At 57.5% G+C, this 13897-nt stretch overlaps 1 protein-coding gene across 1 annotated transcript in view; it reads right to left on the bottom strand.

Annotated features, from left to right (window-relative positions):
- The window catches only part of SLC12A3 (solute carrier family 12 member 3), a 43809-nt gene that overhangs the window by 21975 nt on the left and 7937 nt on the right, over positions 1–13897 (bottom strand). Inside the window, exons 2-13 of the mRNA XM_057314170.1 lie at positions 12714–12789; positions 11898–11993; positions 11446–11585; positions 10964–11074; positions 9853–9964; positions 9549–9679; positions 5057–5141; positions 3966–4120; positions 3566–3673; positions 3081–3204; positions 1289–1390; positions 268–423 (exon numbers count right to left, since the gene is read on the bottom strand). Coding sequence (XP_057170153.1) covers positions 268–423; positions 1289–1390; positions 3081–3204; positions 3566–3673; positions 3966–4120; positions 5057–5141; positions 9549–9679; positions 9853–9964; positions 10964–11074; positions 11446–11585; positions 11898–11993; positions 12714–12789 — 1396 coding nt within the window. The remainder of the gene's footprint in view (positions 1–267; positions 424–1288; positions 1391–3080; positions 3205–3565; positions 3674–3965; positions 4121–5056; positions 5142–9548; positions 9680–9852; positions 9965–10963; positions 11075–11445; positions 11586–11897; positions 11994–12713; positions 12790–13897) is intronic.

Below are 13897 nucleotides of genomic sequence, written 5' to 3'. Positions count from 1 at the left end.
GATGGTCGTGGGCAGGCAATTCCTGGGTCCTGGGTGCCACGGGTGGGGAGGACAGTCCAGAAGTAGAGGTGTAGGCTCTGAGTGGGCGCGTTCCCATAGGCTCCTCACCCCACGGGAAGGGACCAGGCTGGAGGGTCAGAGCAGGGCCCGTGAGAGCACAGAGCCTGAGGCAGGCTCTCTAGCTGAGCTGAAGGGCAGGATGGCCGGCTCAGCGCCCTCAGGGGGAGTTGGGGAGCCCGAGCCCCTGGGCAACCTGAGACCACACACCTGGCTTCTTGTAGATCACGTAGAGCAGGAGGAAGAGGACGACGCCGATGGCGATGAGGGCTGCCCACCAGGTGAGAAGGAACATGATGACCACGGAGATGACCGCCCCAAAGAGCGCCGCCCACTTGCTGTAGTATCGGAATGAGGGTCTCCACCCTGGGCGGAGGACCCAGGTCGGTGGGCACACTCTGGAGCTTCCTCCTGGGCCAGCGCTGCTGGGCAGGGGCCGGGGTGGCAAAGCCAGCCGTGCCCAGAGCCAGGGTCCCAGGCTGTGCCCACCTGCTCCCCACCCCGCGTCTCCTGGGGCTGGGCGGGAGGCTCTGGGGGGGACCACACGCCTGCCTTGGCTGGCACTTGGCCACACTGACAGGCTATCCCAAGGAGGTGTCCAGCTCCGGCCAAATATGGCCATATGTCAGCAACAGCACCGGCTCCAGTGTCTTGCACGGAGCCAAGGGGGTGAGAGGGCAGGGAAGGACGTGACGCTGCCTGGCTCCACACCACAGGGCCATGCCAGGGCTGCCACCAGTGACAGCTGCCCCATGGCACAGCTATGGGGCACCATGGTCCCCAGACCTGGCAACCAGCCCACTGGCGATTTGGGGATAATCAGAATGAGGCTTTCTCAGGATACTGTACTGCCATCTGCCAGAAATTTTTCAGAATAAACATACAAATCGATGACGTATACGAGCGGCCCCCCTGGAGTCGTGCAAAGTGCAACCTGCAACAACCTGGGACTTTGGGCAGATTCCTGACGCCTGTAAATTTGGTGGAGGAAGGCACTAGAGAAATCTCTGCACCCTATAAACAGTGTATGAATCCATGTTCAGTGTATTGTTTAAGTGCTCGAGAAATGAGAGCTGCTGTTATTATTATGACTTGAATGGTCCCTTGAATTGGTTTTGATTTGAGAGGTGACCTTGGTGTGCCCACCTACATGCGTGCCTTCCCCTCCCCCACCCCTGCCCTGCCCTGCCACGCGTGCCTCCTCCCACAGAGGGGTGAGGGGGCTACTTACCGGGTGAGTTGGTGATGGAGGCGTGGAAACAGCTGAAGTTGATGAGGGCGTAGGAGCACAGGAAGAAGTTGGAGATGATGGGGGCAATGGTGTTGAGTTCAGCTTCAGGGACCCGAGGGAGAAAGAGGACAGTTTCTTGGGCAACCTGCCAGGGAACCGCCTGGCACCCTCCCTCACCATTGGGGGATTCCGGACAGGCCCCAGAGGCTCAGTGCATCTCAACCTTCTCATCTGTGAAATGGGTCCATTGTTTTGTGAAACAAAGGGTCAATGTTTTGTTTACTGTAAAAGGCCAGCTCTTAAGGGGATGGAGAGCAGTGGGAGATATTATGGGAGAACCAAGGACAGTGGCCGTCACACTTTTTTTGTAGTCACGAATGACAGTAAGAAATATATTTTACAGTGTGACCCAAGACCCATGTCATTTGTTATCTGAAACCCTGAGACCATAGGACATGCAAGTTCCACCCACAGTGGAAACTGACTCAAGAACTGGGTCCCTCCCTTCCCTGTCTCAGTTGGCTGACCCTGCCCCTGGCACCCCCAGACAAACTTCTGCATGCGTATCCTTGTTTCACAGGCCTGCTTCGGGGGCAATCCCCCAAGAAGACAAGCACATCTCAGGTGTCAGAACTTCTGTGCATGATCCCTTGAATTGCACAAGAACCCCACCCCAGAGCATCCCAGATTATGGCTCTCAGTCTGAGGTGCGGTCAGATCCACTCAGATCAAAGGACCCAAAATCTGAGCTGGGGGTGGACTGCAGGACGAGCAGGAAGCAGGGATGCGTCTGGGGAACACCAGGCCTGACTAGAGGTTTTCATCCCCTGGGGGTGGCCCCGCTGTCTCTTCATCTTGTTCAGAATCCAGGAGTTCCCAGTGTCTGGAAAGGCTCCATTGAGTGGAAGAAAGTAGACTGGTAGGGTAAGTCTCACGATTGGTGATGGCGGCATGAAGAGCAGGGATTCAGCTGTGGCAGGACCGTGGGACCACCAGCAGCCAGCCCCCGCCCTGCTCCTGCATAGCGTAGCCACTCTCCTTGCTTGGTGTGGCCACCTTTCTCCTAGCAAGTTCTGTCTTGTTGGCCAGGTAAATCAGGAAGCACTGGGGAATGTGTGCGTGTATGAATGCAATGTGCGTGTGTGTGTGTGTGTGTGCACGTGTGTGTACACACAAGTCTCTTCCTGCCCCCCTGGGACGCACCTGCTAGGCACTATTGCTCCCATTCTGCGGACGAAGAAACCGAGGCGCAGGAAGGTAAAATGATTTGTCCAGCTGGCATGTGGCAAAGCCAGGATAGAAAGCCAATCTAACTAACTGGTTAACTGGGAGCTTTCTCCTGGGGCATCATCTACCGTGAAGTTCGAGGGGTTTGGCAGCTCAAGGTCTGAGAAACGAGGTTGTCTAGTTTATACACCTGCAGGGATATTGATACAGCTGTCTATGTCAGCTCCCAAGAGCTGTCCTGTACCCCAGAGTTGTTCTGGGGACTAATTCAGACCTGGGGGCTGGGGGGTGGAGGGAGCAACTTGCCAGGGCACAGGAAGGCAGAATCAGCAAGACCAGGTAGGGTCCCTTCTAACAAAATAGAATGGTCCACCTGCCAGGCTCGTGTGGTGTGGGAGCCAGGTGTCTGGAGGCAGAGGGGGGTGCAGGGACCACATGCCAGCCTCACTCACTCAAGGCTCAGTCACCGAGTGCCCATGCCCTACCAGGCCTGCCTGGGCACTGGGCACCAAGGTGAGCAGCACGAAGAACCCTCCCAAGCCCCTGCGCCCTGGCAGCCTCTCACCGATGATGATGAAGGCCACGGCGATGGCGTAGGCCAGCAGATAGCCGCGCACCGGCTCCTTGTTCTTGCCATAGCCCTTCCCGAAGAAGCCGATCAGTGGGTACAGCTGGTCCTCACACAGGCACTGTGGGCACAGGAAGACGTGCTCGCCCTAGGCTGGGCTCCTGCTCCCCTCCCCTGCCCTACAGCCCCCCGCCCCCCCCCGCCCCCAGGGTGTCGACCCTGTGTTGGGTTAAACGGGGTCGGCAGAATTGCAGACAGGGCTCCAGGCTGCGCAGGGGAGACTCGGTGGGAAATGCAGGCGCTCTTCAAAGCCTACAACCGGAAGGGGGCTGCTTCCTGCATGGGTTTGCACACTAACCCCCTTTTCCCTTCAGTCTAGACTGTCCCTGTCCCGTGATACCCCCAGACCTTGGTAGCAGTCACCCAGGGACCCTTGCACCTAGGCCTCCTGGACTCTCCCGCCCCCTGTTCCACAGCCTCACCTGGAAGACTTTGGCAGCAGAGACGAGGCAGGCCAGGGCGGAGGAGAGGGTGGCCCCAAAGATGCCAGCCGTGATCAGGGGTGCAAAGCCAGACACCATGCTCATGGTCTGCAGGGACACAGGGTCCAGGCCCCTCGTGGTGGAGTCCCTCATGCCCGGAGCCCCCGCCCAGGGCACCCCAGTCCCCACTGCAGGCTGGGGCTAGGTCCTGAGGCCTCTGAGTCCACACCCCTTACCTGGGGATCCCAGTGACTGCCGAGGCCAGGGCTGGGCCCAGAGGCCCCCACCTGAGCCTGAACCTCTTTCCCCCAAGCCTGGGACCCAGCCCCTCAAACCGTGTATGTCCCAGCCTGTTCCAGCCTCGGTCTGGGGCAGACTTCCAGGCAGAGGCCACATGTACCTGGTAGTAGTTGATGAGGCCATAGTGGCAGCTGTGCTGGTGGGCGCACTCGGTGAAGTTCCAGCCATAGCCGCAGGCCAGCCCCTCGCAGGCGCCCGAGCCGGGGGTCACCGTGTCATTCAGGACCCCGGAAGCATCGCGAACCACGCAGGAACCTGATGAGGGAGCAGGGCTTGGGGAGGCCTCCCTCCCTCCCTGCCCTCCTTCCTCCTCTCCTCCCACCCCCGGAGACTGGCCACTTCGGCAGAGGGCGAGCTGCTGCTGAGGGGCCAGCTCCCCCTTTAGCACGTAACCACAATTAATAATAATAACAATAATAATGGCAATACAAATAGCTAAATGCAGAAGCACTCACGCTGTGCCAGGCACTGTGCTAAGGACGTTAAACGACCCTGGAAAGCAAGCACCACTACTGCTTTTGTTGTCGTTGCCATTCTACGGAGGCCCAGCAATCTGAAGTGACCTGTTAAGGTCCCCTATCCCCCTTGAAGCAGACGCCAGACTGGCTGTGACCTGGGCCACGTCCCTTGGGCATCTGTGAACAGCTTACCTCACAAGGTGGTTAATGGGAGCACCTGTGAGGACCTCAGTGAGAGGCAAGTGTCAACAGCCCAGGCCTGTGTTCAAAGCCTGGCTCCACCACTCAGTGGCTGTGTGACCTTGGGCAGGTCACTTAACCTTTCTGAGCCCTGGTTTCTCCTCTATAAAATGGTGGGAAAGGCAGTGCCCTGATTAAATGTGATGAGGCACGTAAACAGCTGGGCCTATGGTTGAGTCAGTGGCTAGTATCATCTTCAACCACCACCATCCCCATTATTGTTATTATTATTAGTCGCCGGGTCAGAGTATAACATGTGCTCTAGCATTTTCCCACCTGTGCGTCTGTCACTTCAAGTTTGAAGGGACCCGAAGAGCCTGGTCTGACCACCCCCATCCCCACCACAAACTAGCCCCTCCCATAAAGATGTTCTGGTCACTACCACCTGTCCCCCCAGATAAGGTTTGAGGCTCCACTTCCTGAGGTGGCCATGTCTCCTGTTGGAGAGCCAAGCACTCTGAGACCCTTCCGATGGTCCGGAGCGGCTACTCACCGATGGTGGCCGAGACGGCCAGGTAGGAGACAGTGGTCCAGAAAATGGCCATGAGTGTTCCCTTCGGAATGGCTACAGCAGGGTCCTGGGGGAGTGGGGAGAAAGGGAGGGAGGGCATCAGGCAGCCTCTGGGCCTCCTTCCAGACCCTGCCGTTATCTGAGGCCAGGGCTGGGCCAGTGACCCCTAACCCAGCCCCTCCCAGAGCCCCCTTCCCTGGGGCCCAGGGAGGAAGGACCCTGGTGATTGCCACCTGCAGAGCAGGATGGGGTACAAGCACGATCATGGGGCTGAGAACACACGCAGGCCCTGGGAGCCTGAGGCACGGGGAGAAGCTCCAGCCAGCTCCAGGCCTGGTTCCTGAAAACACTGGTCCCCGCAGGCTATGGGGCACTGAAGTGGGGCTCTGGAGTCAGCCTGGCTGCGCTCACTCCCACATGACCGGCTGGGGGGTGGGCATGTGCTTTTATGTCTCAGCCCCTCCAGCCTCCCAGGGACGCTGGCTACGTGAATTAGTGCACATGGAGCTCCGAGACCAGGGTCTAGCTCACAGGACGAGCAGGCCGCGTGTTAACTACGCACCAACTGGTCTGGGTGCTTCTGCAGCAATGAACATACAGACAGGCCCCAACGCTCTCCCCTCTGAGGAAAAACTCCCTGCTGGCAGTTTCCTAGCAGAAATAGCAAATTTTCACACGTACATATCACGTATTCCACTCTTCCAGACCCTTCCTCATACATAACTTCCTGTAAGGTGGCCAGGGTGTCCCCACCCAGCTGGTGGGGAAACTGAGGCCAGGAAGCTGTGCAGAGGGCCCAGGTGGCCGAGCCGGGAGCAGCCCCTTCCCACCACACCAAGGTCCACAGCCTCAGGTCGGGGGGCCGGTCCCAGCTGAGTAACGCAGGCTGGGATTTTGATAGCAGGGTCCCCCGCAGGCGTAGACCCCAACCCGAGGCGCAGGCCACATGGGCATTGGGAAGCAAGCTCGTGCACCTCCCCAGCTTTTCCTGGGCCATTGTGCACAGCTGGCGGTAGAACCACAAATGGCAGAGCTTGAAGGGACCATGACGCTGTTCAGGGTTACAGGCAGGTCCAAACAAGGCTGGCAACGACCCAGTTCTCTGCCTCAGACACTGGGGAGCTGAGTTGGAACCCACGGTCGCTCAGTGATGACCAAGCCCCGGCCCCCACCCTGGAGGACCCTGGGCCACAGGAAAGGAGGTCCAGGCAGGATCCTGCCGACACGGGGCAGATGGTGCCTGTCATAGGGCAGACTGAAGTGTGCTGGAGATCAAGGTTGGGGGAGGGAGAGCAACCCTGCAGGAATCACAGAAGGCCTCCTGACGGAGGGGACGACTGGGGTGGCTCTGAAGCGGGGCGGGGGGCGGGTAGGGCAGAGCAAAGTGGAAGCAGAGGTGCCAGGGCTCTTCAGCTTCCAGGTCCGCTGAGGTCTCTGCTGTGGGGGCCCTGCCAGCCCTGCTTCGGGCGCCAGGATGGCTCAATGAGGTCAAGCACACAGAGTCCCTGGTCCCTAGGCCAGCAGACTGGCTCAACTTCCCATCCCACCTCTAGTGAGTTGGATGGTGTCCCCCAAAATTCGTGTTCACCCAGAACCTCAGAATATGACCTTATTTGGAAATAGGGTCTTTGCAAAATGTAATTGGTTAAGAAGAGGTCCTGCCCAGTGAGGCGGGCCTTAAATCCAGTGACGAGCGTTCCTGTAAGAAGCGGCGAGGACACACAGGGGGAGGAAAGCCATGGGAAGACAGTGCCGGAGACTGCAGAGACGCAGCTCCAGGGCAGGGATGCTAAGGATTGTCCGAGCTGCCAGAAGCTGGGAGAGGAGAGGAGGGATTCTCCCTGAGAGCCGTTAGAGGGAGCATGGCCTTTGACAACTTTGTGTCACCTTTGGACTTTGGCTTCCAGAACTGTGCCAAGAATAAATGTCTGTTGTTTTAAGCCACAGTGTTTGTGGTCATTTGTTCTAGTGGCCCCGGGACACGGCTACACCAGGCCTCCATCAGGCCCCTACATCTTGGCCTGAAATCTCTGCACCTGTCTCATAAGTCAGACACATCTGGGTCCACTTTCCCGCATCTCCTCCCAGCTGTGTGAGCTGGGACAAGCCCCTTCACCTCTCTGAGCCTCAGTGATGCCGCCAACCCCAATCTGTGAGATGAGAATCATCGTAGCACACAGCAAGCACCCATAAATGTGAGCAGTTAGGGGTGGGGGCGGTGTCGTGCTCAGGGACGCGTGCTGGGACCGCACCAGGCACGGCACAGACCCCACATCAGTCACTAGAAGTCCCTTGTCTCTGAGCCTCAGCCTCCCCATCAGAAAATTAAGCTAGTAGAGCTTTCCTTGGCCATTGTACAGGGTGACAGTCATGAGACTGCTCTGCAAGCACTAAGGGGTTGGGGAACGTCATCCCCGACTGACTTAGTGGTTGATTGTCTCCCTTTCTCACCAGAATGTCAGCTGCAGGAGGGCAGGAATTTGTGTCTTCGTGTTTTGTTTATGGCTATCCCACAAGACACGGGCATAAAGCAGGTGCTCAGAAAAATTCATTGAGTGATAAGTTTATGATGAAGTTGAGGCCCCTTTGTTCTAGAAACTTGCATTCCAGCTCTCTGCCACATGTGGGTGTGTGGCCCTGGGCAACCCCCAGCCCTCTCGGAGCTTGCTTTGCTCCTCTCTGACATGGGACTGATGAGCCCTCGTGGCTGCCCACCACCAAGGATCATGTTTGTAAAGAATGAGGCCCCCTGCAGCCACATGGGAAAGATGACCATGACCTTGACAACCAGCCCTTCGTACTTCCTCCGTGCCGAGCACTGTTCGAAGCACTTCTCATAAATTAGCACATGGAATCCTTATTCCCTGCTCTGCGAAGCGGGAGGGGGTACTATTGGTCCCATTTTAGAGGTGGCAAAGCTGAAGCCCAGAGAGGGTTTAAGGGACTTGCATAAAGTCTCCACGAGTGGGAGCTGCTCTTCTGCTGAGGCCACACTGTCTCACAGAATGGACAGAGAGCTGCATCCAGGAGGGAAGAGCCCCTTGAGGGCTTGAGGGCATTCAGGACAGAGCGAAGGCGCACCCCTACTCCCCACCCCCCAGCTCTGGGACAGCTGCCTAGCCTGACGCCTGCACACCGTGCTGGTTGATAACCGGAGAGGCAGAACGAAGCGTCTGGACAAATCGTTAGGCTATGATGATCTGTAACAGGGCTGGCCGGGGAACTGGGCTGTCTGAGCACAAGATTGACCTCTGCAGGGACCTCAGGGAAGACAGGCAGACCAGGCCTCTGCTGGCCGCTCCCAGAGAAGGGAGACAAGCTGGGCAAACACGACCACTCTTTGATTTCCAGGCCATGCTGTGCACCACCTGGGCACCCCAGTTAGAGCCAGGCCAGGTGGAGACTGTCTCCAAGGCACCATTCTTCATTCATTTAAGAAAATGCATCAAGGAGCACATTTTAGGTGGGACCGGAGGCTGAGGGGGAGGGGTTGCCAGCACCGAGCCAGGTTCTCACTGTTCACTCCACTTGCACCCCATCTATCTCCTTGATCCTGCCCCAGCAAAGACACCACTAGCCCCCTCAGCTTTCAAAGCCCCACTCTGGGCCCACCTCCACCCAGAAGTTTTGCTGGAGCCCCTGCCGACATCTGACTCTCCTTCTTCCCCAGTTTATAGCACTTTGTACTTCTGCTCTAAACCTCATCAATACATTTCACCATTATTCACTCAACAAACATGTACTGAGCACCTAGTATGTGTCTGACTCTTAGCTGGGAACAGGGACATAGAGGTAGGCCTCAGTTCTCCAGATAAAGAGAACTGGAAGGGGAAGAGGCACATAAATGGCCTGACATCATTAGGCTAGGGGAGCCATGACTCTGACAGAGGGCTGGGAGAGATTTAAGGATGGAGGTGTTATTGAGAGAGGAACAGAACTTCTCAGGGTAAAGAAACAAGGGTTGGACACCCCAGGGAGAGAGCACAGCAGAGACAAAGACACGGAGGAGGAACAGGGACAGGCAACACAGGGAAAGCAGCAGATCTTCAGGGCTGAGGCAGGGAACACGGGAATGGCAACTTTGGGCCGGAACCTCGAACTTTGCGCAGAGGAGATGGCCCGCACCAAGACAGTGGAGAGCCCTGGGAGGATGCCAGTCCAGCAAAGACGTGCATGAACCAGTCTGAGCTTTGGAAGGTCAAGCTGGCTCAGTCTTCCCCCTTAGGCTGAGAGTCCCGGGAAACTAGGGAGGAGACCCGCCCACTTTAGGGCCTAGAGCAGAGCTGGTGTCAGTCAACAACTCAGAATTGAGTGGGATGAACGGAGTTGGTTTGGATTAGCTGCGATTCAGCTGAGTTAGACTGGACTGGATTTTAGAAGCTCTAGCCCTGCTGTCTCAGTGCGAAGTTCAGTGCCCAGTGGGAGATCCTGGTAGGACAGGGCCAGGAGGCAGGAGGACGGGTGTCCTGCTTACCTTGAGGTCCCCGGAGATGTTGGCCCCTGCCAAGATGCCTGTGGCTGAGGGGAAGAAGATGGAGAACATCCCGAAGAAGGTGCCGTCCACACCCCGCCAGTCGGGCACCAAGTTCTGGACAAAAATGTCCGCTGGAAGACCAAAGCCTGAATCAGGGCCACCCAGAAGACTCCTCTTCTCTGGCAGCTTCCAGTCCTGGGAGTTGGGGGGTCCCATCCTCCTGGTGCCCACAGAATGGGCCAGACTGGTGGGCAGACTGTACCTGTCCCCAGAGCCACGGGCAGGGGCCCCAACCTGCACGTACCCCGGTAGCTGAAGAAGCCTTTGGAGGCCTTGTCCTCAGATGGGGGGATCAGCGTCCCTACCAAGTAGTTGGCAAAGGAGACCATGATGACGAGGAAGAAGAGCACCTGGGCCTGGGGGTAAAGGACCCTAGAGGTCAGATGGCCTGGCCCTGCCTGCTCAGGGAGCCCCAGCAGGACAGAACCTGCCCAGGGTCCCTCCCTCCCTCCCTCATTCATTCATTCATTCATTCATTCATTCATTCATTCATTCCTCCTCCACCCATTATGTTGCAGGCCCCGTTCTAGGAGCTGGCAATATAGCAAGGCTCCTGTCTTCCTGATAAATATGGAACATGACTCTAGAGTAAGAAGGAAGGTGTGATGGGGACTGTGTGGGGGCTACGTTAGCAGAGTGGTCTACATAGGTGTCTTCAAGGGTCCTAAAGGAGGAGGAGGAGTGAGCTGCAGAATGATCAGGGGCTCAAGCTGGGGACATTCAAAAACACCAAGGAAGGAGGCCGGCAGAGCCGCAGGTCAGAGTGAGGGGGGAGAGAGGAGAGGCAGGGGTGGGGGGCGGAGGCCAGATCTGCCAAGTCTGCTGCCATAACGTCCCATATTTCTTCTGCCCTCCTTCCACGGTGCTAAGCCTCTGAATTTTGGCTGGATACGGGTTCACGTGAGGACACGTCTCCCTGCCCTGCCTTTGGCTTAGGTGGGGCCACGAGACCAAGTTCGGGCTGATGGGATGTACGCAGAGGGATAGGTGCAACTTCTGGGCAGTGCCCGAAAAGGAAAAGGAAGGGCAATTCCCCCCTTTTCACCCTCTCCCCTCCCTGCCGACTGGACGGTGGCCGCCGTGGGGCAGGCGCATGAAGGCCATGCCCAGGGACGGAGAGGCCATTGGTCGGAAATAGTCTGGGTGCCTGAGCTCAGGAGCCGCACACAGCTGGACTGTTACAGGAGAGAGAAACACACGACTCTTGCTCGAGGCCCTGTTCTTTAGGGTCTGTCTGTCACAGCAGCAGAGCCGAAGCCTAGCTACTACGCCGAAAAGAGGCAGAACCAGGCCCGGGGCCCAGGCCTCACAACTCCCGCTTCTCCACCTGACCGCTCCCAACCTCCCCTCCTCACCTTGGACTCCCACTCCATGCCAGCCAGGGAGATGGCCAGCAGCACAGTTACGGTGACCACGCCGATGATGCGGATGTCATTGACGGGGTCCACGATGGGTGTGCCGTACTCCTGGGGAGGGGGACAGGCCAGGCTGCAGGCTGCCCTCTGAACACCCCGCCCCTCCAGACTCCTCCACCTTGATTCACTTCAGGTAGGGGTGCCCCCCCAGAGCAAAACAGAAACACAACCCCCTTCCCGGCCAACAGAGCCCCACAGAGGCTGCTGTGTCGGCCTGGACGGTTCAGCCCTGAAGGCAACACACACCCCCGAAGGGGACTTCTGGGAATGGTCTCTATTTGCGGAGATCATCACAGTCACCCACAGTGGTCAGACTGTGGCCGTGGTCCCTGACGGGTAAAACAGGGCAGGGGGCAGGAAGGCCTGTCCCAGACGGGCTGGGGGAGAGTGAGGTAGGCTCCCCGGGCTCCCTCTGGCTTCACCTGGAGCAGGTCCCGCACGGTCTCTGCGAAGCCCACAGTGTGCATGGCCACACCCACAGCGTTGGCAAAAGCAAAAATGAGGCCGATGGAGCCCCCCAGCTCTGGGCCAAGACTCCGGGAGATGAGGAAGTAGGTGCCACCTATTGAGGACAGAGCCAGGAGCCGTGAAACCAGAGGAGTCAGCTGGCGGGGGGGGGGGGGGGGGGGGCTTGGGGCAGGCAGAAGCTGAGGTTGGGGGAGGGTCACCATAGGACCCCCGGGGCCCACAGCACAGGGGATAACTGAGGCCACCTATGGGAGACCCAACGCCTTCACCTGGAGGGTGCAGCCTGGGGTGCCCCCATTTTGGTGGGGATGGGGTGGGTGGGGAGTGGTTCAGAGGCCCATTCCCAGGGTGAAGACTGGGGGAGCAACAGGAAAGGGGAGGGCCCTTGGGGTGGGGTGGGGCCCACCTGACTTGACCTTGCCGTTGGTGGAGATGGCCGAGATGGAGAGGCCAGTGATGGAGGTCACGGTGACCGACAGCAGGATGATGATCCAGGTCAGGACTGTGGAGGAGGGCGGGGATGTGATCACCATAAAACTCAGCCAGGGCATTTCCCGGGTGAGATGGAACGTGGGGAACCTGAGTCAGCTGACTGGTTCACCATGCCAGCTAAGTCACCTCCCTGCTCTGAGCCTTGGTTTTCTCATCTGCACAATGGGTCTCTGTCCCCCTCCCGGTATCTCCTGAACAGCCAGGAAGCTGATGAGCCACTATATAAAGGATCATTAGGTCTGGAAGGGAAGGCACCCTCCTTTAATAATAAAAAATAGTCACCACTCGATGAACACCTTTGGGTGCCAAATCCTGTGCTGCTTTACATACATCATAGAAACCCCGCAATAGGTCTGGGAGGTAGGAACAGTTATCACCCCCATTTTACTGATGAGGAAAACGAGGCTCAGAGAGGTTAAGAAACTTGTCCATGGTCACACAGCATCAGAGCTAGCTTCTAAACCTTGGTGTCTGTCCAGAGCACAGGTTCCTAACCTGGGTGCTGTGCAGTAGAGATTGACTCCAAGTGGCTAAGTGACCTACTGAGGGCAAAGAGAGCCAGGGAGAGTCCTCAGGCCTGATGACGCCATGTCCAGACTCCTCTGCCACACTTCCCTGACCTCTGTCACTGCAGGAGCCTGTGGTTTCTGCAGCCCAATTCAGGACTGAGGCCTGGGAGCATCAGGTCTCAGACACACCCTCCCCGTTCCCCCCCAGAGATGACACTCACCAATGCCCGCCTGGGCTGTAATCCAGGGGAGCCGTAGGTAGAGAATCACACCCCAGATATTGAGCATACAACGGATCTGGGAAGAGAGAGGGGTTGGAGGCCACCTGGGTGGGCCAATACCCCAAAGCCAAACACACAAGTCCCTGTCCCCAGTCATGGCATGGCATCAGGCACATTGGCCTAGGGGACAACTGGGCCCTTTCTTGGCTCTACTCACTTAACTGGGTTCCTACTTCAATGCCCCTCTAGTTCTGTGGGGCAGGGAGGGGAGGAGGGGTACCCAGAGATTCACCTGCCCCTCCCACCCACTTTTCTGCCCTTCCACTGCGGTCTGAGAATGGGCTGCAAGCATTATCACCCCTCACCCGGCTCCAAGCCCAGGATCCTGTGTCTGCCAGCCCCAGCCATGGCCCCAGCGGCCAGCTCTCAGCCCAGGGCCTGGCATCTAGGAGGAGCTCAGCAAATGCCGGTGAGCCAATGCCCCACATACAAGTAGAAACAGGGCTCGGATTGCTGTGACTTCAGCTTCCAAATTTAAAGCAAAGCCAGAGGCTACAGCTGAGACTGAATTCCAGGGAGGTGGAGGTGTTGATGTGGTCTTTGGCCCCAGCCAAGTTCTTGGGGTAGGGCAGGAGCATGTCGGCATTTACAAGGCGGGGAGACTTCTTCATTTTTGTTTTTAATCTTTCTTTCTTTTTTTTTATTTTAATTTTTTTTATTATATTATGTTAGTCACCATACTTCTAAGGCCCTCTCTATGCTCTGAGGTACTGAACACGGTCAGGCCAGGCTCTGGCCACCACAGCCCGGAAGGAAGAGCCATACTCCATAAATGAGCCGCTGGGGTGGAGGGGAGCTCACAGTTCAGATGGAGAAAACAGAGGCACAGCCAGCAGGCAGTTGGCAGAGTCAGGTCAGAACCCAGGCCTCCTTCCACCTGCCCCCCCCCCCCAGGCACCTCTCAGAGAGGACTAAAGCCTTCTTCTAAATCTCAAGCAATCCCCTCTGAAAAGTCCCCCAATGCCTTCCAAAGCCAAGTTCATTTGATTTTTTGCTGTTTGAAGACTCACTGGTGCTCTACACGCAAGAAACCTCCCTCTTCCCATCACTGAGAATAACGAAAACACGCTGGTGGATTTGTGTGTTTAGTGCTGCCCCCCGGTGGCTGTAGGTGAAAACAGTTT

Source organism: Ursus arctos, unplaced genomic scaffold, assembly GCF_023065955.2.
Source record: "Ursus arctos isolate Adak ecotype North America unplaced genomic scaffold, UrsArc2.0 scaffold_19, whole genome shotgun sequence".
NCBI lineage: Eukaryota > Metazoa > Chordata > Mammalia > Carnivora > Ursidae > Ursus > Ursus arctos.
The sequence above is the reverse complement of the archived record's forward strand: the minus strand, read 5'-3'. Positions and strand labels throughout refer to the sequence as shown.